This window comes from Symphalangus syndactylus, chromosome 4 (genome assembly GCF_028878055.3).
Source record: "Symphalangus syndactylus isolate Jambi chromosome 4, NHGRI_mSymSyn1-v2.1_pri, whole genome shotgun sequence".
Lineage (NCBI taxonomy): Eukaryota > Metazoa > Chordata > Mammalia > Primates > Hylobatidae > Symphalangus > Symphalangus syndactylus.
In genome coordinates this window covers 138,028,484-138,054,656 of record NC_072426.2, presented here as the reverse complement: position 1 = coordinate 138,054,656, position 26,173 = coordinate 138,028,484, and the positions used below count along the sequence as shown (strand labels likewise).

Genomic DNA, 26,173 nt, shown 5'->3' with positions numbered 1-26,173 from the left:
GGCAATGGCATCAAGGAAAATGCTGAATGAAGAACAGAACTTGACCCCAAGACAACTGTATTCTTCTGAGAGAGAACCATCTGCTGCTGAGGTTCTGGGCAATGAAACTCAAAGCTGAATATCACGACAGTAACTCAAACAACTCTTGAAACTATGTCAGCGGTCACAATGTCGAACGCCTTTAGAAGCTAGATTGGCAACACAACAAAGATGTTAGATAAGTATAAGAATTTTTTTTTCTAGTCTCAGTAGTTTTAATTTTCCCACTTTCGATAGATGTAATAGAGAAAGATTTCATTTTTCTTAGCTCTCCTCTAAGAATAACCACACAAACAGGATGGCAATGGTACCTGGAACTCTTGGCATGGTGAAAACAACATGAAATGAAGGTTCTATGGTGACCGAGGGGACATTTCTATGTAAGGGGATAGCCACTTCTCAGCTCTCGCTCTTTGCTAGCTTGAGGGAAGGTAGATATAAATTTACCACATCTTCAGCTTTTTAAAGAGAAGCTGAAAATCTGGATTTTTATGTGAAGCCTTCTTGCTTGTTAAAGTTTTCAAGTGACACAAAAATTTAAATATGTTGTGCTGGCTAGGCAAGCCTGTGAGCTAGCAGTCTGCAACCATGGAACTATGCCTTAATTTCTGGTTGCCACCTCTCTCCTAAGCTTCTGACCTGAGTGATCAATTAGCTAATAGACATCTCTATTGGGATCAAAGTTCTCATAAGTTCAACACATATCTAAAGCCAAACCAACAGTCTTTCCTGCAGAACCCACGCTTTTTCTGCTACGAATGCCTTTAATCAACAGCTCCAACATCCACTCTGCTGTTCCAGCTCCAAACTGGTGGTTGCTCTACACTTCTCTCTCTGCCTTGCCACCCACACTTAATTGAGAACGATAGTTTATCAATTTTTCTCCTAAAACATTTATTCTACATATACTTAAGACCTGTCATGTCCTAGGTAGTGGGTGCTAAGGAAATACGCAGACTCCATGATCTTTGTGCCCAGGGTTGTCATTCATGACTAGGAAAAAAGAAGGAATTTTCTCCGTGACCACCATTTCCATCGTTATCAGTGATTTTCTTTCTTACTTCCTTAGTAATGTTGGAAAATGCAAGAGTGAGTGAGTCTTCTGGGTTTTATTTTGGTTTTAGAAATATAGTTTCCTAATTACAAAGATTCGATGAACATATTGTTGAGGTTTTATAAAATGGCCTCAACTTGCCAAAGGATACTGGTTGGCTAATTGAATAAATAAAATATTAAGTCTTTGAGTGTAATTTGGGTGGAGAAGCCTCGGGACATTATTCTGATACAGCCACTGGTATTTGGTTTATTCCTAGAACACGCACCAAACTTCTTGACTTCCATCTCTTTTTCAGCTCCATAATCCATATGTAAATTCTATGCCTCACCTTGTAATTCATCATCTCTGTCTTTTTATTTCTAATGTGAGCTGCTGCTTCTTTTTTTTTTTTTTTTTTTGAGTCTGAGTTTCGCTTTTGTTGTCCAGGCTGGAGTGCAATGGCACAATCTCTGCTCACTGCAACCTCCACATTCCAGGTTCAAGTGATTCTCCTGCCCTAGCCTCCCAAGTAGCTGGGATTACAGGCATGCACCACCATGCCTGACTAATTTTTTGTATTTAGTAGAGACAGGATTTCACCATGTTAGTCAGGCTGGTCTCGAACTCCTGACCTCAGATGATCCACCTGCCTTGGCTTTCAAAGTGCTTGGATTATAGGCATGAGCCACCGTGCCCAGCCTAACGTGAGCTTTTTAAGCAATTTGTTTGCTATGCCTGTATTGGAAAGACAGAGACAGGTGCTGGGAGGATCAGAATGATCATAAGCATTTAAAGTAGAGAGAGAGATAGATAGGGAAGAGGGATGCAAAGTGCTAAAAGGTATGGAGAAAGGAGGAAAGGTGATTAGATGCATTGGAGGAGAATGAAGCATGTGAATTCAGCCTGGTCCCTGAAAAATCTATAGGATTTCAACAGATGGAAAAGAAGACAAAGAGAATGTAGTTGGATGGAATATTCAGAGCAAAAGTTGAAAGATGTGAAGGTACATTCTGCATTCAGGAGATAGTGTCCTCAGGAGAGGCTCCCGCAAGGCATAGTGAGGGCAGTGGGAGGAGTGAGGCAGTGGGGTAATCTAGGCAATGGGGGAATCTGAGATCATGTTACACAGAGGCTTTAGAAGGAGGCCTTAACAAGGAGCGAGAACAGAAGGCACAAGTTTGGGGTTCCTGAGTGGAAAACGTCAAGCGATTCAAAGCAGCTTTTTCATATCTGTAAGACCAAAGCCTCCAACACCTTGCCTGGAACTGTGGTTCTTAGATGTGCAGTTTTTCTTTCTGAGCTACAGCACTGTGCCAAGTGTGAATCCAGGTAGAAAAACAGAAATACCACTCTGCTGTCTTGAATTACAGGACAGTTTTCACACATGCTCTACTTGGAGTATCCTATTGGTCAGACTGGCTGAAGGACTAAGCAGAGAAAGAAGGGAAAAAAGTTAATTTGTTGTCAGAGGATTCTAGAAGCATAGGCTTTGGCAGGTTTTAAAAGCAAAATTTACAGCTTTAATAAAACTGATAAAGTCATCCTAACCTTTATGTGGTGAATATGATTTGATATTCACTGAAGATAAATTAGATATGGTGAGTTTCCCCAGGGCTCCTGCTGGAGACTAAAATGGCATTGTCTGAAATGAACTCAAGGAATCATCTTTGGAGTTAGATGTGGGTGAATTTGAAGAGATGAGGACCAGGCTAAGAGTTCAAGCATGACGTGAACAAATATGAAATAGAATTTAAGTCAGACGGTGTTCAGTGTTTTTTAGGTATCATGGTGCATACAAAAATCCAGAGGAAAGCAGGAGCAGGCTCAGAGGGGCCTTAGCTGGCTCACGTCCAGAATCACAGGCTCCATTGTGTCCCATGATGTCTGACCCCCATTCTTATAGGGCCATACGTTCATTTAGTTAAAACAGGATATAAAACCATGTGCAATTTCATCTTATTTATCTCTCCAGATCCAGCAAGAAGACAATTTGCACATAATGACAGATTGGCTCAGGTATCTAGCCCCAAATAGAGGGTCTGGTTGTGATCCATCATCATGACATTTCAGCTTTAACAAATATGGCTGCTCACAGAGGACACAATACATGACTGACATTGGAGGGACCGAATTTTTTGGAGCCATCCATCAATAAGAAAAAGGATGGAGGGTTTTTATGGAATATGACCTTCATCAGTTATCAGTGGCATGAGTTTTACCTCAAACCCTATTAAGATCCTTTTTTAAAAAATAATTAAGCTATTTTATTTAATATATCATAGTTGTCATAAAGTTCATACATTTCACTTTTTGATACCCTAATGTATTTCCATGAACCTTTAAGTCTACAATTTTATAAATATAGTTTTCCATCCAAGAAGCCAGATGTAGATAATTTTTTTTATATGTAACTAATTAAAGGCTTTACAAGAGGTTAGGCTGTAAACAGTTACAATTTAGCCATAACACCACGGAAAGACACTTAATTAGGAAAGAGTTTTTTTCTACATTATTGCTTAGTCTTATAAAATGGTAAATTTTAACCAAATTGATACCTTTGTACTCTTATTTGTTTCATATACCCTTAAATCATACTGCTTGGTAAGTGATATAAATATTGATATAATTTTTAAATTCAATTAGTTGTAAACAAATTCTGATTTGTTAATAAGTGCATATATTTCCCTTTAACCACCTGCTATACTACCTCAGAATTAATCCTCCTATAAAAAAGAACCCTCCCACATAGAAAAAATAATGCAGAGCTTCATCTCTTCCTCAAAGATTTTCATATGTTATAGGAACACAAATCCATAAAAAAGGATTAAAATTTGACATTTCATCTTGCCTTACTAATTATGAGATAATAGAGATGTGACAAAAACAAATGTTCCTTAATGTTTTTTGGCCTAACATAATATTATACTAAGAAATACTGCAATTATGTTGGTGAGCTATTTTCCAGCTTCTCCAAGTATAGGACACAACTATGGTTCTATCAGCGAGGAGAAATGAATAATCAATCTTACGTAACTCAGAAGAACGATGGGAGGCAAAAAAAGATAAACTGACTTAAGAACCTGATGTTGATCTTTTTTTTTTTTGTCATTAGTTATCATTAGTTTATTATAAAAGAGAAATATGGAAATTATTTACATGACGAAAGATTTCAGAACTTCAGTGGAATGGGCAGCTTCATGTTGATGCCATTTCAATAGTGACTTATTTCAGTCTACGTACTTTCCAAGAATGTCACCATCTCTAAATAGGAAATAATCCTTGTCATCTAGAACTACTTTGGTGCCTCCATATTCTGGGAGAAGAACTTTATCTCCAACTTTCACGCTAACTGGTTGAATCTCTCCACCCTTTCCTTTAGAACCCGATCCAACCGCGACTACTGTTGCTTGCAATACTTTTCCTTGAGATTTTTCTGGAAGCATAATGCCTCCTTTGGTTACAGTTTCAGCAGCACTCCTTTCAACCAATACTCGGTCAAAGAGTGGAAGAAACTTTCTAAACGCTTGTCCTGCCATGACTCCCTCCGCCTCAGACTCGTACTCTGCTCTCCTGATGTTGATCTTGAAATGCCAGATTCAACAACACAACAAAACAAAAGATTACAGCAGCAAGATACCACTTTGCCACACATTATTAAGAATTCTGAAATAGGCAACAGCTCAATCACTCAATGTGTTGTATCTTCTGTTTGTTTTTCTTGCTTTTTGGTTGCAGGCAATTCAAGGCGTGCCTATTGCATAGGACCAGCTATTCTTACTGTGCTCTCTGTCTGCATTGCAGTCATAGCTACCTAATTTCACTTTACAACAATCACAATCCATAATTTTGCATTTTGATGAAATTTCTTCTCTTCTTCAAATACAATGCGTTGCTTTTGTTGTTGATGTTGTTGTTGAGACAGAGTCTTGCTCTGTTGCCCAGGCTGGAATACAGTGGTGCAACCTCGGTCACTGCAACCTCTGCTTCCCAGGTTCAAGTGATTCTCATGCCTCAGACTCCCAATTAGCTGGGATTACAGGCATGCACCACTACACCTGGCTGACTTTTGTATTTTGGTAGAGACGGGTTTCGTCATGTTGGCCAGGCTGGACTTGAACTCCTAGGCTCAAGTGATCCACCGGCCTTGGCCTCCCAAAGTGCTGGGATTACAGGCATGAGCCACCATGCAATGAGCCACATTCAGATGCAATGTACACATTTAATAATGTACTATTTGCTTTTACTCAACTAAGTTCTGGAAGTGAGTTTTTAGCATCTATGGAAATTGTGGCCTCTTGGCCTGATGCCAGGCATGTCTACATGGAATAACTTTGTTCCCAGCATTTTTTTTCTGTGGTCTACATGTGTTTCCTTTTTGCACAGCCCTCTTGGGCTAAGAACATATTAAAATCAGAAGTTTCTTTTATTTTCTTCAATAGTTTCAGAGTTTCATCTCCTCATGGAAAAGAGGTGCTCCAGAATGATAGACACAGGCTTTCTCTAGATTCTGTGGACCCTGAGGTGTCTTTGAACACCCTCCATTTTCACATGAGGTCCCAATCTTGATTTCTTCACTGTCTTCTTATCTTATTCATTCCCTTACGACAGTTTATCAAATGCTTGTTTTAGGCAGGCAGATGCTTTTTAGTTCCAAATTTGTCATTGGTTTACCTGGACTTGGCCTTTTTATTGATTCTGCTGGGTTAGAGGCTTGAATGATGTGCTCCTGAAATTTGGGTTTTGATTCAAATAGTTCTTTCTTCTCTGTAGTCTTGACTTCAGGTTTGACTGGCTCAGATGACATCTCACTATTCTGTTTACCTGTTGTACAGCCTGCAATGCATAAGGAATCAGAAAAAATCAGTGGTGCTTCTCTTACAGTTAGACCAACCCTCTAATGCATCGCAAAGACTGGAATACCTGGATGGGATGAACAAGTGTCATTGGAATTGGCCCCTAGATTGAAGCATTGACTGCAGCCCGGTTATTGCTAGGCAATGACATTTTCTTTTCCCACCATTACAGCAAGGTCCAAACACCAGGAACCACAAGACATGTGTTTACCACTTCCTGTAGCAAGCACAGGTCTGATGGCTGAGGCGACTGCTGACTTCTGGAAATGGCTCCCGATTCTTTTACATTGTATTTTTTCCTTTTAGAATGATTATCCAAGGATCATATATTTTTGTTACTTGGGAGCTACATGGAGACTCTCAAATCAGTTGCAATCTAAGTTTGTGGCTCTTTTACCAAGATTGCTAAATCTTCCTTGAAAGATAAATCAGAGAAAGGGAACTTAATTTTGATTGGTCAATTATGAAGTCAAACGGAGTCTCATTTTTTTGTATGTGATTCTTTGGATTTTTATAAGGGGTTAGAATATCATTCAATCAAATTTGGAGAGAGACCATGCAAGGAGCATTAGCTGTGATGTGCCCCAATTTTATTTTCAGACAGTCAAGATGGAAATATTACAAAAGCTTACTCTTTAAGAGAAAGTGAAGGGATTTAAGAATTAGACCAACTGTAAAATGTTTCTAAATAAATATACACTTATTAAGAATTAAGTCTTTATGGTTCAAAATTAGAAAACAGATGCATCAACAACATAAGAGAGAAGAAAGTGATTGGTGAAAGAACTTAAAATAGGCTATTTACTCTAGCTGGCACCATGATTGCCAAGTTAGTTGAGCCTGTGGATATGTAATTACTTGGGTCTCTAATACTCAACATCCCAATCTAGGTTCAATCACCCAAGTCTTTAGCTTGAGTTGCTCAGATAATCCATGAACCCTCTAGGATACTTTCCACAGAGTTAGAGGAGACAGAGTCCAATTGGAATCCAGTTCTAGTTGGAGTTGTCCCCCTAGGTTAAAGAGCTACTGAGAGGCGTTCTAGTTACAGTACTCATTAGCGTGCATAGGAGAATACTGTGCCACAGCGTGTTGGGGATGCTCACTACGCTTTTTTAAGACACTGCATGCTGATTGATTAGTTATTCTCCCCATAGCTCTGGGAAGAAATTAAATGCAGTCTCTCATTTTGCTAAAGTAAAAAAAGAGGCAGAGACAGTAAGAGACTTACTTTATGCCATAAATGAAGGCCACATTAACATGAGCGCTGTGACTTTTTCTGACTTTAGACAAATGTTTTAAAAAAAACACCTAAAAAGATTTGTTCTGTTATAATAGAAACTTAATTTGAACCAACTTGAATTAAATGAGAAGGACACTAGGATCTCTTGGGACTCTAAGAGCAGGGGCTCTTCATAGTCTTCAGAGGGCAATCAGGAACTAGAGTGCAGTGGAGATGCAGGAAGTCCCCTCAGTGAATCTGTTTTACTCTTCTTCTCTTACTGCAGATCACTTTTCTGTATTTCCCAGTTCAAATGGTAGTTTTGAACATGTTAATGAAGGCCTAAGAGTAAAATGCAAGGAATGGCTTGGAGAAAGCCAGTATAAAATCCAAAAAGGTGAGGGAGGGTTCTGGAGGTGAGTGGACAGAGAAACCATGATGGAAGAGGTTGGTGTAAATTCATAATGGAAACCTAAAAGTAAACAGCAACAAGTAGAAAAGCCAGGAATGACTAAAGGAAGGTGATGGCTTGGCTATATTTCAGCACCAACATGTATGTGAATCTATTTTATTTTTATTGTTTAATGCATTGGGATGTGTCCACTCTTGCTGGAAAAGTTTGAGGGGAATATTGTGTCTTCATGAAATAATAAGACTTTATGGTAAGGAAGCAGAATGATTGATCTTTGGAGGAGTGTTGTTCATAATTCTGTAATGGAAGGATTAGCAAAAAGGCAGGGTAGTGTTTGCATAAGAAGGCGAATGAACAAAAGAGACATCTGTTGATGACTGAACTTTCTTTCCCATCAATCTCTTTCTTTTTTCTTTCGTTTGGCTGAATTTTATTATTAGAAGTGAGAAAATGACAATTAGAATTTTATTTCTACAATTGATCATTAACAATGAGAGCCCTAAAGAGTTTGGAAATTTTCAACTTTAATAGAATTTCCTATGTTCAACACAAGAACCTTTCCATATGGCCACATTATTTTTTAATTTCAGTGGATTCTTTCATCCGGAGACATTGTTGAGCAGTCCATATTGTATTGTATGATACTGTGTGCTAGACAGCACAAGGTTAGGCACTGCTCAGAGTCCACACTGTTCTAAGCATTTCATCCATATTAACTCACATATCCATATGTGCATCCAGTGACACAGACACTGTTATTTTCTTATTTTTCTGGTGAGGAAACTGAGGCACAGAGAATTAAACAACAAGCCCTGTGTCACACAGGTAGGAAGTAGAATATGATGTCAGCATGCAGACTCCACAGCTCTTCCCTTAACTCAGCTATCTTCTCAAAAGGCTACAAATAAAAATGTCTACAACAAATGGCAACTTATGATGTGCACTGAGAGGAGTTTTCCAGAAGCAGAGAAGGCGTGACTGATTCCCAGCTGTTTGAACTGTCTCTCAAAAAAGGTTTAATGATGGAGGATTGTGAATGTTGAACTTGACTGGTAGGCAACAGGGACCCATTAGAGGATTAGAGATTTTGAAGAAGGACAATTACCATGGTGATGCTTTAGTTGGGAAGATCATTTGGCAACTCCTGTGAAGAATGGTTTGGTGTGGGAGAATGCGGTGATGAGAATTAGGGTCTTAGGATCTGGGTAGGAGGCCAGCTAGGAGCAATCTTGCAATTGGCCTAGGTGGGAAGTGATTTGTGTTTGATAATATGATTTTGGGAGACATGGAGAATATTTAAAAAGATATACCTTAATAGTTTCCTCTTTTCTCAGCTTTCCTTCTTTACAACAAGCACACTTACTTTTTCTGGTTCCTTTCCCTGCGAGAGTTTTGCAACACAACAAAACGGTCATGTTTGTGCCTTTGATGTTTGAGTGCTAATCAGGCTACATTCTGCTGTTTGTGATTTGAAAGGTAGCCATGTGGAATAAATGAAAGCATGATCCTCAGTCTATGTTCTTGTTTAGGGTGGACCTTCTGCAGTAGCTTCAATGGCTTTGGTGAGGTCTGACATATTCTAGATGTTTAAACATAAGCAAAGCCTTTTGAAGGCCTTGCCTGATGTTGGTTAGTCTCCAGAAAATGACAAGCTGTGACACCAGCTCCCAAGCAATTACATACCAGGGGAAGATGTATCTTCAGCTCTTTCCATTTCTGCCCTTTACTTGAGAGTATTTCCTTCTTTAGGAAAGCCTTAATGCCTTTATATCCCTCAGTGCTTTACAATTAGTGCTTTACATTTGTATTATTTGGCTTTTTACTAGTAATTCCAACTAGGGCCTGTTATAATATGTGGCTGCTTATTTTCTTTCATGGACCTTAAGTCATTTCTTTTAAAAATGACTTGTCCTGAAAGCATTATGGTAAGTGAAATAAGCCAGACACAGAAGTGCAAACATTGTATAAATCCACTTACATGAAGTACCTACAATTCTGAATTCTGTCAAATTCATAGAAACAGAAAGAATGGTGGCTGCCAGCTCCTGGGAGGAGAGAGGAAAGGAGAGTTAGTGTTTAATGGGTACAGAGTTTCAGATTGGAATAATGAAAGAGTTCTGGAGATGGATTCTTGCAATTGTTGCATAAAAATGTGAATCTATTTAATGCTACCAAACTGTACTCTTAAAAATGGTTAAAATGACAAATTTTATCTTATGTATATTTCACCACAATAAAAAATTGAGTGGTACTAACTTATCCTACTTTCCCCTTGCAGGGATGATTTGTTGGTGGCTTGGTTTCAAGGCTCTCACATTAATGATTCTACATTGCTTAAAATTCTTTTTATTTTTTCAATGGGCAACCTATAAACACTTATTAAACATCAGCCAGACCCTATCACTCACATCCAGGTAAATTATTGATCCTCTTTGCCCAGAGTCGCATTTTACAAGCCATATTGTTACAGTCTTGCCAATGCACCACAATGTAGCAGTTCTTCATTGTGATGTGAATTTCACCCAGAGTTCTTTGTCTCATGACCAAGAGAATTAAGGAGCTTGTACACAAGGGGTAAGTTGGAGCGAAAGTTTAATAAGTAAACGAAGAAAGCTCTCTACTGTGGAGAGGGGACCTGGAAGAGGGTTGTCACTGCCATTTTTACAGCTGAATGCAAGGCTTTTATAAAAAACCAATGAGGGCTGGGCATCTCATTTGCATAAGGTGCGAGCTGTGTAGCTCCACTCTGTCCTCCTAGTGCGCATGCAGACCCTTAGCTTGAGTTACTCCATTATTCCTTTGTTCCCCTTACTGCACATGTGTTAAGGGATAGAATTTTCCATTGCGGACATGTCTGAGCAAGTTACCCATGTAGACTTGCTTATCTGTGTAGCTGTGGGCATGTGTTAGGCAAGCTCACCTATGCAAGTTCCCTTATCTGTGCATGAAGCTTGATTTTTCAGGCTGTTCTTTTGTTTGAAAAAATTCAACCGAGGACCCACCCTAACTGCCTGCCTGACGGGTTTCTTCATATCTCCTTTCTCAATATTCTCCTGAAGACCATATCTACAAGGCATTAAAGATGTCATCAAATAAGGAGAAAATAATTGCAGAATCATAGAGCTTGAGAAATTGAGAGCTAAGTATATTACTCTACCATTGGACTTTTCAGAGACTTTACTGTACTAACATGCATAAAACATTCTCAAGAAGGGAGCATAGTATGCCCATTTCCCCAAAATTTCTCACCACACAACTGTTAAATAACAAATAATCTCTTGAAGCTAGAATTTATTGGAAAATAGTTTAGGGAATAGTGGCCAACAGAATAAAGTCCACTATTCAGTATGACCCCCAACATCTCCTGTGATGACTCCATTTAAACTTTCAGCCATGTATTACATTTACCTGTGCTTGCATAGTACACAGCCATACTTCTTGATATTTCCTGAGGGAAATTTGCAGTCTTGGCATTTCATGTGTTCAGGCTTGGTCTGATGTGCCCTCCTCTCATTTTGTCCTCCTAAAACACTTCGCCTTGTTCACTTCAAAGTTTTACCTGTTCTTTTAAGTGTAAACGAATTACTCTTCATTTGTAATCACCATAGCAAACTTTTTTTGTTGTTGTTGTTTTTAGCATTAGTGCATAGATTAGCTAATTACATGAGCAATGACGGCATCCTACCAACTATTCTTGTTAACTGTTCACAAGTCTCTCTTACCTACTAAATATTAAGTTTCAGGAATGTGAGGTAAGGCATTATGTCTTATTTATCTTTGCATTTTCCAGCCTGTTGTCATTCACATTAAATAGTTGCTTATGTGTATATAATTATAAAGTTGAATTTAATAACTAAGCAGCACCCAAGATGTACAGAGCTCTGAGCCAGGTTTAATTGATTACATTAAAAATATTAGTCACAGCTTCTGTTCTAAGAGACAGAAAACCAACATATGCAGATCTGAAGTAATTTTCGAAAAATTATAAAGTAAAATAGCTGGTACAAATGGTGGAATAGAAATAGAATACATGAATACTGAGGCAATGAACAATTAAAGAATAATCTAAGTTGGTTAGGTTTAGGGATATTGTTTGAGGCGAGTTTTTTTTATTTTTATTTTTTTATGGAGTCTTGCTGTTGTCAGCCTGGGCTGGAGTGCAATGGTGTGATCTTGGCTCACTGCAACCTCTGCCTCCCAGGTTCCAGCAATTCTCCTGCCTCAGCCTCCTGAGTAACTGAGATTACAGGCACCCACCACCATGCTCGGCTAATTTTTGTGTGTTAAGTAGAGACGGAATTTCACCATGTTGGGCAGGCTGATCTCAAACTCCTGACCTCAGGTGATCCACCTGCCTCTGCCTCCCAAAGCGCTGGGATTACAGGCATGAGCCACCGCGCCCATCCTTCAAGTGAGTTTTAAAGGAAGTAGTGGGGCTGGTTTAGTGAAGAGGAACAGAAATGCTGTGTTTTCCTTTGCTATCATTTTGCTTTATATCCTCATCATCTTTTTCATCATCAGTTACCATTCCTATCACCGTTTATTATCCAAGATCTGTACACGAACTGTGCTATATGTTAAACTTTACTCCTCTACCTCATGTTATTGGGGCTTCCAGGGCTCAGTAAGATGATGTCTGTAGAAATACTGTAATCCAGCATCTCTTACTTGGTGTAATTTTCTTCGTTGATCCTGGAGATGGTAAAATAACACAGGGAAAATAATGGAGGTGTTTTTATACTCTAGTAAGTCTTAGCATATCAGTCACATAGTTGTGCTGTAAACTATTGTTCAGCAATCATTAGCTGAACAATAGTTCAATCATTATTGTTGAACAGTCATTATTGAGCAATCATTATTGTTCAGCAAGAATCATTAGCTTGACCTGAAGCTTAATTCCATGTTGACACCATATTCTGACAAAAAGATGTACAAGCTTTTTTTTTCTATTTTAGTATTATTTGCTTAAATAATTTAGATTTTTAAGACTCCAGGAAAGTTTTTACAAGTCTTGCTTTATGGAAGTCTATGGAAGTGGGCGCTGCCTAAATGACTGCGGGTCCTCCCAAATTACTTGTCGATTACTTGGCTTTTGCAGGTATGATGGACATTCCTGCCATTGCTGGCAAATGGGAAGGGTGGGTCTTGATGTTCAGTGTGCCACATGCTATGTCACTCATAGGGGCAGCTCCACTGGTGAAACTTCAATGGGAAAAATTGTTGAAAAAAATTAAGGTGCCCAGTTGGGTGAATGACATCACAGAAATAATGGGAACATTTGGGCTAGATAAAAGGGATGCCTAGAGACATGATTGCATGTAAAGGACTGGCTACGTTATTCTGCAAACTTCCCACAGCCAACTTTCCCAAGCTGGGCGTGTGGCTTATTTACTAGGTGAAAGGTCAGGTGTATTTGCTCTTGTGAGTATTCAATATAAGAGAGAAGGTCAGCTTTCCTTAACAAGTACAAGCCACCAACATTTCTTTTTCCATCAGAATACTTCTTTTGAATGAGATATTGAGCTATTGTGTTTAATGAAATATTGTATAAGAAGATGACTTGTAAGCAGTAGAGTAATTCCCAACAGCAGTGAATAATATTTTATGCATTATGACATACTTCCAACACTCCATTATATACTTGAGCGCTCTTCACATGCATAATGTGAATTCAATTATTTGAGACAATTTTGTCTATTGGAATTTAGAACTTGCTTGTGTTTGGTTTATAAAGCAGATTTTCTATTATTTGATACAGATGTGGGAGATGGAAGAAACTTTGGACAGTGGTGGTGTGTATTGTGATCAGAGTGGAGGTAAGGATGTGATATTGTCTTTCAATTGCTAGAGTTTCTACTACCACAGAGCAAATTCCAAAACCTTCATTTCAGAGCACTTTTGGAGTGCATGAGTGTACAAATGATGGGAGAGATTTTTTAAAAAGGGAACTGCAAGGGAGCAGCTACAAGCAAAATGTATATAATTGAGTGAATCTTGCACTTTTGTTTTTCTTGCCCATGTAAATAAGATTAGAATTAACTCTAGCTTCAGAAACTTACATTTCAGCCTATTTTATGTAGTTAAAAACTGAGATGGTATCTTGAGACATTATTTGTTGAGCCCTTCCTTTTCCCAATTTATTTTCCCCGAGGCTATCAGACACATCCCTACTACTCCAAAAAGGAGTGGGAATGTCATAAAGGCAACTAAAAGAAAAGGATGGACACAGTAGCTTGTGCCTGTAATTCTAGCACTTTGGGAGGCTGAGGTAGGAGGATTGCCTGAGGCCAAGAGTTGGAGACCCAGTTTGGGCAACATAGAGAGACCTTGTTCCTACAAAAATAAAATTAAAAAAAGCCAGGCATGGTGGTGTGTGCCTATAGTCCCAGGTAGTCAGGGGGCTGAGATGGGAGGATTGCTGGAGCACAGGAGGTTGAGGCTACAATGAGCTATGAACATGCCACTGCTCTCCAGCCTGGGCAACAGAGTGAGACTCTGTCTCTTAAAAAAAAAATAACTAAAAGAAGAAAGAGTCTGTGTTTCATTTTCTTGATTTCGAAAACAGAGTTTAGAGATTCAAAAGAGAAGGACTGAAAAATGTAGGAAGCAAACGTAATTTACACCATAGAAGTAGCCGAAGGAGACTAGACAAACTTACGCTAGATCAGTGTTGTCTCTACCCTGACCCCTGGCTGAGAGACAGAAGAACGCACAAGGTCAGTTTCACAAGACTTCACACATAAAGGGTGGGCCAATACTGGAAACCCAGCCAATGTTCTGAAGAGCACTGTCTGCCACTGAGAGAGTACTGTATGCTGCCTGGGTGAAGAAGCTGTGACAATGGTCTATCTTGTCCCCGAGAGTCCTTTTATGAGCAGCTGTATGCACATGGCTCACTTGTCGTTTTGCAGAATGATGTCAGGCTCTAGTTAAACTTAGCAACGTGGATATCATCCTGTTCCCCTTTTAATGGCCTACTACAAACACCAATGTTGAGTAATTTTCCTTAGGTAATCAAGCCAGTAATTCTTTCCCTAGGATTTACCCCCAGTGTACAGATAGGATTCAAATCCAGACAGTCTAGTCCGGGCATGGTGCCTTTACCCTCTGAGAAGTATAGAGAGATCTAAGAAATTGAATCATGGGAACTGTCGTCAGTAGATGCTGAAAGCTGTGACAGTCTTTAATCTGAACTGAACAGCCTGCTGCTTAGAAAGGATACTTTCTATTAGTCATGATCTTGTGAAAAATGAAAAATCTTTTAGTTATGTTTGAAATGACTGCCTTTATAGATGTTGGTGATAATCTGCTCATGCCTTATTCATACTCTATCTTAAGAAATTATTATCAATCTTCTATTTTTTGCCCTTCTGAGACTTGGGTTTTCTACCTGCAAAACAAGAGTGAAACACCCACCCTACAGGGTTAGAGAGACTAAACTGGATAACATGTCAAATATGAAAGCACTTAACAGAGTACCTGGGATGCACAACACCTAGAAAATTTTAGTTATCTTCTCAGAAAAAAATGTTTCTAAGGCTATTTAACATGTATTAACCACAATAAAAGGTTAGATATCAGAATAAAATATATACCATGTCTAGTTAATGGTCACACATCTTTATTTACCTTGGAAATCTACCCAAAAGCACTTTTTCTAACATTCCGGTTCTGCTGAGGTCCTCAGAAGGGGTTTCAGTTATTTCACAGATGGGAATGAAATAAGAGGTAGGGCAAAGCTCATCTACATGATCCTTCATGGATCTCACTCTAGGCAATCTAAAGTATAAGTATGCCATCCAGCCCTCACCATAGCCTCGAATCTCTGACTCAAAAACTGCCAGAACCATCAGTCAATCTGCAACTCAATGTGTGTTTTTGAGGAGATTTTATGAGTTAGAGATCCATTCCCAAGCCCACATATTTGATTTCTCTAAAATTGATGTGCCTCTAAACAATCTTTCTTCTTAAATGTCCACTTCTTATCATTAGGGAATTTTATCTTCACTTATATCTTTCTTTGGTTGAAAAATTGAAAAGACTAATCAGGGAGAAACTATTATTTGATGTTATATAGAGAACTAAGCAGAGTTCTTGCTTTTTCAGAAGGTAACATGGAAATCACATGAGGATTTTAGTGCTACACATCAGGGCATTTCAGGAGTAAAGAAGAAGACCATTGTGTGTGCTTTTATTTTTTTTTTCTGCTTAATTAGGATAATTATTTTTCATCACCTGCTATTTAATTCAATGTTTCTAAAATTCAAAGCCCCTATTAATCTCATTTAACACAATAGCTACCTTTATTAGAAAACATTTCTTACTTAGTCTTGACAATTTATTTTTTTTGCAATTGTCATATTATGGATAATGTAGTAGGAATAATTTTGTCTTAAAGACCAGATCTTGAGTCTCATCATTTTTGTTGTTATTGGTGATGATAATAAACTGCTGTTAAATTCCAATATTCTAAAAGATCACTAAAATGACTGAACATCTGTTAGTTTGACTGATTTTTCCCTAGGGCATCAATTTGAGTGCAAAATTTTTGTAAGCTAAATTGTGTTTGGTGTCTTTGTTTTGTGCTGCTATAACAGAATACCTGAGACTGGGAAATTTATAAAGAAGATAAATTTATTTCCTCCCAATTTCTGGAGGCAAGGAAGTCCAAAATTACAGGGTCAGCATCTTGTGAGGGCCTTCCTGCTGCTTAATAACATGGTGGAAGGCATAACGTGGGGCTGGGGGAGAGGGAAGGAGAGAGAGATCGAGCAGAGGAGGAGGTTGAACTCACCCTTTTATAACAGACCCACTTCCTCCATAACAGCACTAATCCATTCATGAGGGCAGAACCCTCCTAACCTAATCATCTCTTAAAAGTCCCACCCCCAAACATTGCTTGCTGTGTTGGGGATCAAATTTCCAACATGTGAACTTTGGGAGATATATTAAACCATAGCACTTGGATACCTGTGTTTGTTGAGGAAGGTGTATTTAAATCCTGATGCATTTTTTTTTTTTTTATGTGAAGAAATTCCTAGAAATTACAGTCTCTCTCCCACCTTGGGTCTGCCCTGCTTCAGGCACCTACAAGGATGTTGGTGAGGGAAACCAGAATCTTCTTTACTTTATTTGAATGGAAAGAGACAAATCTTCTGAGGGAGGACAAAGGCCTGTCATTAATCGTATTTTCCTAGTCTGTTGCTTTGAGCCTTTCCAAAAATAAGGAATTCAAGCTGTTAAAAATATATCAAAGCATAATGTCAACCCAAGGTAAAGAAGGGCATGTCTGGTCTCTGTGCTGCCAATAGCTAATCACAAATTTGCTTATCATGAACATACTAATGTAGGAAATCAGAACTTGGTCTGTTCAAATCTTGCAAAGCATATAAGAACTAGTTCACATCTTGGAATAAAAATCCAGTCTCCCTTGATAAGATTGTAGAGACAAATGTGAAATGGAGCTATCTTTTAAATAAAAGTATAAATGTTGTAAAAACTTCAGTTACATCGCTGATGTGTTTCTGGACTTTTCCATCAATAGTATCATTAGAATTAATTGCTTATATACTGCTGTATCGCTATCCTCACCTGCCCATATGTTAAAATCACCTGTGTTAACAGCAACAAGCTGTTGTTTTAGTGTTGCTTGCTGTACCAGTGCTTAGGACAGCAGGTCTACCAATTACTAAATATATGCCAGAACATTTTCTTCATCTTTGAATGCTGAGGAAGCTATAATTACATTTTCTTTTTTTTCCCAGAATGTCACAAAAATGAAACGGCTTATCTTCCTACAACCTACCTTCTCGTTTCTTTTTGGAGGCAAATTTATAATGTGGAGGAATTCATAATGCCTTGGACAAAATGTGCAGCCATTGATTTTACTGAGAAGTTTGCAAGTACCTGTTTTATCCACATAGATATCCAAGTGCTATGGTTTAATATATCTCCCAAATTTCACATGTTGGAAATTTGAGCCCCAACACAGCAATGTTGGGGAGGGTGGGACTTTTAAGAGGTGATTAGGTTATGAGGGCTCCGTCCTCATGAATGGATTAGTGCTGTTACAGAGGGAGTAGGTTTGTTATAAAAGGATGATTAGTTTAACCTCCTCCTCTGCAGTTTATTTAGAGATCAATTTTATTTTGTATGGAGGAAAAGGGAGTGGATTGGGGTACTGGAAAAATAATAAAAATAATTGTGATTACTCTCTTCTCAAACATTGAATGTTTACTACAAATTTTCATTGGTCTGTACATTCCAAATGTTTCACTGTCATTTATATATCTTTGACACTCTTAAAAGTTAAGCTGAGGCCCTCCTCATGCAAATAAAGACCCCAGGGAGTAGAAATGCTAACTAGCCCAGGGCCAGAGACTGAGAGGTGGGAATTAGCTTAGTTCTTTACATTTCCTCATATTGAACTTTACTACATGGGCAATGCTGGCCCTTGCTCTTATTAATTCACTGACCCCATATTATCCCATAAAAATTACTTAAGGAAATTTTTATTTGACAATTTGAGGATGTTATATGACTCTCAGTAGCAAGCCATACCATATTTCTTTCTCTAACATTTATGCTTCCTTGAAGTTCTAAACTTTTGTCAGTCAGCAAACTGTTCACTAAATTCTTCCTGTGGGTAGGAAGCTTCTAGGATTTAAAGGAAAATAAAGATGCATGAAATATTATTTTTACTTGGGAGGTACATTTTTGGGTAGGTAAGGTAACCTTAAACAGTCACTCAGCTACTATGTGATTCAATATAATGTCAGTAACATAGAGGCTTCATGCTATTGGTGAATCTTCAGAAGGAGGGTTGTCCACAGGCAAACCCTAAAGCTGTTGGGATGTAGGATCTGTGCTTGGATTTAGAAGCAGCTGAAATATAGGTAATGAAAATTAAAATGGAGCTGAGGAGATCTTGGTTCTCACTCTAGACTTGACTTTGGGTGAGTAAAGGAATTGCTTGAGTCACAGTTTTCTCATCTGCAAACCGAAGCACTTGGGTATAGTTTTAGAGTCAGATGGATCTAAATGTAATCACTTGGGCAAGAAAGACTCCTTGTGGTAGGCAGTCTCTATGATAGGTGCCAATAATTCCTGCCTCTGCTATTCATGGCAACATTGAGGGAATGTTACTTCCATAATTAGGTTAAAAAATATTGGTACTTTTTTCTCACTAGCAGATGCTCTCTGTTGCTTTGTTGGCTTGTACACTTTGATAAAGCATGATGTTATGTTGTAGGGGCCCCCAAGCAAGGAACTGAGAGCTGCCTTTAGAAAAGAACTAGTAAAGAATTAAAACCATCAGTCCAGCAGCCTACAAAGAGATGAATGCTGCCAACAGCCACTGAGTGACCAGGAAGCACCTCCTTCCCTAGTCGAAACTACAGATGAGACCACAAATCCTGGTCCCACACTTTGATTACAGCCTTGTGAGAGACCATGAACCAGGGGACCCAGAGAAGTCATGACCAGATTCCTGCCCTACAGAAATTATGAGATAATAAATAAGTATTGTTTTAACATACTATGTTTTAGAGTAATTTTATACTCAGCAACAGATAATGAATACATTCCTTTAATTAAAAATATTGCTTAATATCACAAAATGCTGCTTATTTATTATGGAACTAAGATAATATAGATAAGAAAAGGGGGAAGCATCTATTATGCTTGCTTCCCAGAAATAATCCCCATTTGACCTTGATTAATCTGCTAACCCTTGTTAAATCTCTTAAATCATCTTCAGTGTGCACATGGGGCATGGTTTTGTTTCTCCATGCATTTGATGTCATCTGATTGCTCTCAGGAATTTCTTAAAATTATGGTTCTACTGATAGTACTTTTACAAAGTTGTTATTTTATGTCATTGCTTGGGATTTGGAGCCAATTGGAAGGCAGATTCTTGTGATTAGGCCTTTTTTAAAATTTTAATAGAGACGAGGGCTCACTATGTTGCCCAGGCTGGTCTCCAACTCTTGAGCCGAAGCAAGCCTCTTGCCTCGGCCTCCCAAAGTGCTGGGATTTCAGGTGTGAGCCATGGTGCGTGGCCTAGTTGTTCATTATTAACTGGTGCTTTCTCTTTCTAATTGTTTTTCTCCCTTGGTTTCAATGGCAATTACATTGAACTTTTCTCCTGCCACTTTAGAGTCTCCTTCTCAGTTCAGACCAGGTGTGGTGTCCTAGGCTCCTTCCCTAGCTTTTCTTTTTATGCTCACCTCTTAAGCATGAGGATTCTATTTTGGGGCTTTTCCTGATCTAAACTTGTGCTTTCTCAAGGTTTATCTAGCCTGCAGATATAGTTGAAGCTCATATTTCTTGAAGTGCAGAGTATGAACTACGGCTGGAATGGCAAGGGATTTGAGGGGGTTCATACTGATGCGATGAACTAATACCAAATCCCATGGTGAGAACTTCCTATCTCATTTCAATGTTTTTCCTATTCAGATTACATCATTACGTGTGAAACTTGAACACCTCTGCCATATAGGTGTTCTGACCAGCTCCCACTTAGTCTTCAAGGCTTTACCCTCCATCCTTTCCCAATGCTAAGAAAATTGTAACTGTGATTTATAAGGCTATATGTTATGGTAAATTTTTGAAATCATAGTCCAGGCACGGTGGCTTATACTTGTAATCCCACACTTTTGGAGGCTGAGATGGGTGGTCACTTAAGGCCAGGAGTTCAAGACCAGCCTGTCCAACATGGCGAAACCCCGTCTCTACTAAAAATACAAAAATTAGCCCAGTGTGGTGGCACACACCTGTAGTTCTAGCTACTTGGGAGGCTGAAGCATGAGAATCACTTGAGTCTGGGAGGTGGAGGTTACAGTGAGCCTAGATTGCACCACTGCACTGCAGCCTGGGTGACAGAGTGAGACTCTGTCTCAAAAAAAAAAAAAAAAAGTAAAAGAAAAAAATTTTTTGAAATTGCAAAATTTTTCAATAATATAAACATGTAAAGAAAGTCTCCTTCCTACCTTTCCCCAGCCCTACTCTTCCCCTTAGAAGTCACCACTATTAATAGTTTAGTGTGGTTTCAGCCAGGTGCAGTGTCTCACACCTGTAACCCCAGCACTTTGGGAGGCCGAGACGGGCGGATCACAAGGTCAGGAGATCGAGACCATCCTGGCTAACATGGTGAAATCCTGTCTCTACTAAAAATACAAAAAAATTAGCCGGGTGTGGTGGCGGGCGCCTGTAGTCCCAGCTACTCGGGAGGCTGAGGCAGGAGAATGGCGTGAACCTGGGAGTCGGAGCTTGCAGTGAGCTGAGATTGTGCCACTGCACTCCAGCCTGGGTGACAGAGTGAGACTCCATCTCAAAAAAAAAAAAAAAAAAAAAAAAGTTTAGTGTGGTTTCTAGATCTTTTTGTCTGCATTTACAAACATACATATAAATAATAGAATCTATATATGAATATGGTTCAGCAGTTAGCTTTCTCATTTCATATCTCATGGGCATCTGTGCACGCCAGGGCTTAAAAATCTACCACTTTTTTTTTTAGCAGTTGCTTTTTTTTTTTTTTAAAGGAGAAATCAAGGAAAGAAACTGACTTTCATGTCTCTAGGGTTCTTCAGAAACACGTCTGAGAAACTTTGTCTAATGCAGCAACTTGTCTTATTTTTATCCTTATTTTATAATATGTCCTTGAATACAATATCTACACTGTTTTTTCAGGAGTAATTTCAGGCAGAACTTCAGTAATTAACATTTCTTATATTATGTATTTATGTATTCATTTACTTATATCAACGCTCCTATCCCATCTTAATACATGTTAGTTTTTTGTGCTTACGACCCTCTGCCACCCACCTCTAGGACCCATTTATTAATTTGTTACATTTGAATAAAACATTAAAGTTTTTCAACCATATTGTTGAATTTAATTCTCATAGTGAATCTATGAGTTAAAAAATATAATTATTTATATTTTACAAAGGAGGAAGTTGAGGCTTAGAGCAAGTTTCCTAACTACCAGCTGAGTCATATTACATTGCCTGTGTTCATGTCCTCCTACCCTGTCTCCTGTGAGCTTAAGATTTACCAGGCTGGGCTGGGCGTGTGGCTCACGCCTGTAATCCCAGCACTCTGGGAGGCAGAGATGGGCAGATCATCTGAGGTCAGGAGTCTGAGACCAGCCTGGCCAACATGGCAAAACCCCGTCTCTACTAAAAATACAAAAATTAGCTGGGCGTGGTGGCACACACCTGTAATCCCAGCTACTCAGGAGGCTGAGACAAGAGAATTGCTTGAACCTAGGAGACAGAGGTTGCAGTGAGGCAAGATCATGCCACTGCACTCCAGCCTGGGCAACAGAGCAAGACTCCATCTCAATAAAACAAAAAAGATTTATCAGGGTGATGTCCTGCCAGATATGCTCAGAATCTCTGTATCTCCCTCCTTTGACATAAAAGCAGCTAGTCCGTTTCATTTTCCTTGGATGAATTAATTCACACTGATATATTCCACAGGTAGTGACTCATTATGTTACCTCTCCCAGAGTTGCTACTACAAGAGTTGGTGAATTAACCTAAACAAATGAGAAACATACTAGCAGTTGTTGTAGAAAATAATTTTAACTTGAATAGACTTTAGTGTATCTTATTTTATTTTTTGAGACAGGGCGTCACTCTGTCACCCAGGCTGGAGTGGAGTGGCTCAATCTCAGCTCACTGCAGCCTCGACCTACTGGGCTCAAGCAATCCTCCCATCTCAGCCTCCCAAGTAGCTGGGACCAAAGGTGCACAACACCATGCCTGGCTAAATTTTGTATTTTTTGTGGAGATGGGGTTTTGCCACGTTGCCCAGGCTGGTCTTGAACTTCTGGGCTCAAGCGATCTGCCCACCTTGGCCTCCCAAAGTACTGGGATTACAGGCTTGAGCCACTGTGCCCAGCCAGTTTTGGTGTATCTTAAACAATTTTACACAGAGTAGCCTTTTAGTCCATGTCTCTGAAGTAGGCCATACTTATACACAACTACCTCTGTTATGTGTGTGTGTGTGTGTGTGTGTGTGTATGTTTGTGTATATCTATTTTTTTTTATTGTTGGTATTTATTTTTCAAAAAGCCCTTCATGAAAATGACCAAGATATTTTTGGAAAACCAGTCCACTGAGACTTGTTCACTATACAAGTGCCATATGACTCTTGGGATTGCATTTTAATTTTTTGAATCTGAAATTTTTCATTGTTAAAATGGTGATTGAAAAATTAATAACAATTTCCCCAGGGGTCTTTGAGTTCTTCAGGAACCATTTATTGTTTCAGCAAGATATTCTCCTCCTAGTAGATGCAAATGACTTTTAAAGTATAAAAAAAAATATGTATATAAAGAAACAACGGGAACCCAAAGAAGAGTAAGACTTCCCCCATGCAAAGAGTTTGCCTTCTTTCTTATATATGAATGAAAACATGATTTTTTTCAAGAAGAATATTACTAGTAAAATCTCTTATCTTTATTCAGAAAGGTGACTTTTTTTTGGACAAATGGCTAGCCTGCATTTTTATGTCTGATTTTTTTCACACCTATGATGTTTTTGCATATATGTGGAAAGGCGATGAGTGACTCTGGGTAGCAGGAAGTGCATAAAGGTAGGGCAACAACATCTGTCCTCTGAATAGGGAAAAGGAGATAGGGAGATGAAAGAAAGGCCTGGACGAACCAATTAATACATCAGAAGACTTGGGAAATAGCTTCTCCGGTTTGCTTTAAATGAGATTTAATGAACTTTAGAAAACAAGCAAAAAAAAAAAAAAAAAAAGAATCTTAGAATTCTTTAGAGATAGATCTTCCAGTTTCTCCTGCAATCTAAGTTTGTGAACGAATCCCTCTTTAAATAATTTGTTTTGTAATGATAATACTATTAATAATGGTAGGGGTAATAATTTAAAGTATATTCACCATAAGCCAGGCTCTGTGCTGTATGCTACAAACAGGTACTGTTCAATCCTTCACATACCCTTTGAGGCAGGTACCATGATCCTCACTTTACAGATGTGAACACCTAGTCTCAAAGCATTAACAATCGGCTTGAGGATGAAGAGCTAGGAAGGGTGAGAGTGACAGCCACACCAGTGGGGTTGGGTGGGGGTGTTTGACTCCATGGCCCTCTTAACCATTTATGCCTGCTGGCTTTTCCAAACCTGTGGGCAGAGCTGTCGTGTTTTGAATGTGACATCTGAGTGATAGAAAACCAAAAATACAAATGAAGGCACTCCTTGGACTGCGGGGCCTGAGCAATCTTTGTAGCATTAACAACACTCATAATAAAGTAAATATTCCCAGGGAAAATAGTTTGATATTTTCATATGTTCTTTATGCTAATGATCATTTAGTCAACCAAACTTAAGGAACATTCACTTTGTGAAACTCAGCTAAATATTCTGTGTACTTACAAAAATACTTACAAAAGAAATAAAGGATTTCTGCCTAAGCTCTGCAAAGCAGTATTGAGATGTTGACCCTGGGGAGATGGGAAGAGGATGAAAAGATATAGGAAGATGGGATGCGTGTTTATCGTTACATTTATGTAGTTGATGATTTGAGTATTCTGAAATTGATTAGCATCATAAACAAACATGTGCAATCATTCAGTTGATTTCAACAAGATAAGCACATTAACCAAAAAATTCAGATCAAAAAGATTACTTTGCAATCTGAACTATTCTGTGCAGCTTCCTAATCATTCTCCCCTGCACATCCTCCCCAGCTCCCGCTCCATTTGCTTCCCTATTCCCTGCATTTATTTGCCCTGGTGGAAAGAACATTGAACTGAAAGGAGCCATAAGCTGTGGTCCCAATGCCACACACTAACTGTATGACCCTAGTAAAGTTTCTCTAGGGCTGTGATGGGTTGCAAGGATGGCCATGGATTCATCATCTTCTGCAGCCACATTCCTTGGTAGTCCCCTGCTGCCCTGATTCTGGGCTAAATCATGTGCTTTGCTTTGACCGATGGACTTTAGCAAATGTGATGTAAGCAGAGCCTTCAAACGTGCTTGCTCATTTTGAAGCAGGATATTTCCCTGACCCCATTGTGGGCAAGAACTGGAGTGCACAGGTGCTGGAACTAGCCGGTTGCTTCAGTGCTGTCAGGGCTGGACTCCACTCACTTGCTCTGTCCCACTGCGTTCCACCCCTCACAGGAGGGGGAGCACAGGTGAGTGGGCACAGGAGCCAGGGTGAGTGCTTTTGGATGCCAGCAGGAGCAAAACTCCATGTTGGCCCCATAGCAGCATCTAGGGGGGATGCCCATGACCTCTAAAGCCCCAGAAGGAGTGATACAGTGCTCTTTTAGCTTTGCCATCTGCAGATGGCTTAAGTATTAGCAGCTCAGTGGAGGGTCAATGTGACAGCCTTTTGCACCCACACTCATGGCACCCAAGTTCTTGTCCAGCCGGGAGAAATGAAGTCACACAAACAAATTGAGGACAGTAATGTGGGGGATTTTATTGCCAATGAAAGTGGCTCTCAGGAGGAAGGAGAGCTAAAAAGGGGACAGAGTGGGAAGGTTATCTTCTGCTGAAGTCTGACCGTCCCTAGCCAGACTCCTCTCTGAAGCTACATTGTCAAGCTGTCCCTCTGTAGTCAAACCGCTTCTCTCCAACATCCAACCATAGTCTCCAATGTCCATCTGCTTCTCCTCTCTCTGCCGGCTAATCCTGGGGTTTTTATGGGCACGGGATGGGTAGTGGGGCTGGCCATGGGTGCTTTTGGAAAAGGCAACGTTATGTAAGTTCTCACTTCGGGTCACGGTATCAGGCTTTCAGCTTGAGGGTGGGGCCCTTACCAGGGACCTGCCCTCCCAGAATTTCTCTGCCTCCTGTCTCTATCAGTTTGGCTTGCCCTTTGGCTGCTCTTGGAACTCTGCCAGGTGAAGAAGCCCAGGTGAGCCTACAGTATGACGAGATACATGTGACCCATTTTCCCTATCATCCTGGCCAGGCATATAAGCAAGGCCATCCTAAGTCAGCTAGGTGCTACCTGCATCACTAAAGATCCTGGCCAATATGAGCACAGCTAGACCAGATCAGAGGAGACTGCTTAGCTAATTTACAAAATTGGAGCTGGAAAAAAAAATGCTGCTTTAAGCCCCCAAGTTTTGGGGTAGGTTGTTTAGAGCAAAAGACAACTGATACAAAGTCTAATTTTAGTAATAATAAAAATACCAACTTATCCATTGCCTCCCCCATCACACTGCTGGAAGAGTCCGTGAAAGAATGCAGTGGCTGTGCATAACAAGTAGCTACTTGTAGAGGTGTGCCCAGCACAGCACCTGTGTCTTGCTAGCAACTCAATGTACACTGAACAAGTAAATAATAATAAGCTATACAAGTACAAGGTAACAGTAGTTGGAGCAATAGAATAGCCAAATATGTAAAATTCCCCAAGTAAGATATTTCATTTTCTCTTTAAACATTATAATAGCTGTGCCAGAGAAAATTGAAAAGAACAAAATGAAGCACGTGGTCTGAGTCACCTGGGTTAGTAACAGCTGGGAGGCAGGACCAGTGGTTTCTCTGAAGCTCTCATCCCAGCCAGGGTGGCAGCCTGCACTTGTCTGGCATTTCCCACTATGATCAGAAAGATATTGCCAGTT

At 39.4% G+C, this 26,173-nt stretch overlaps 1 protein-coding gene and 1 pseudogene across 1 annotated transcript; both read right to left on the bottom strand.

Annotated features, from left to right (window-relative positions):
- Nucleotides 1-4,167: 4,167 nt before the first annotated feature.
- LOC129480343 (10 kDa heat shock protein, mitochondrial) lies at nt 4,168-4,648 on the bottom strand. Its single transcript, XM_055274064.2, has one exon. It carries the CDS (start codon nt 4,609-4,611, stop codon nt 4,303-4,305), a length of 309 nt encoding a protein of 102 aa, XP_055130039.1. The 5' UTR covers nt 4,612-4,648; the 3' UTR covers nt 4,168-4,302.
- A 115-nt stretch (nt 4,649-4,763) lies between these two features.
- LOC129480173 (cysteine and histidine-rich domain-containing protein 1-like) lies at nt 4,764-6,059 on the bottom strand (annotated as a pseudogene).
- Nucleotides 6,060-26,173: the final 20,114 nt, after the last annotated feature.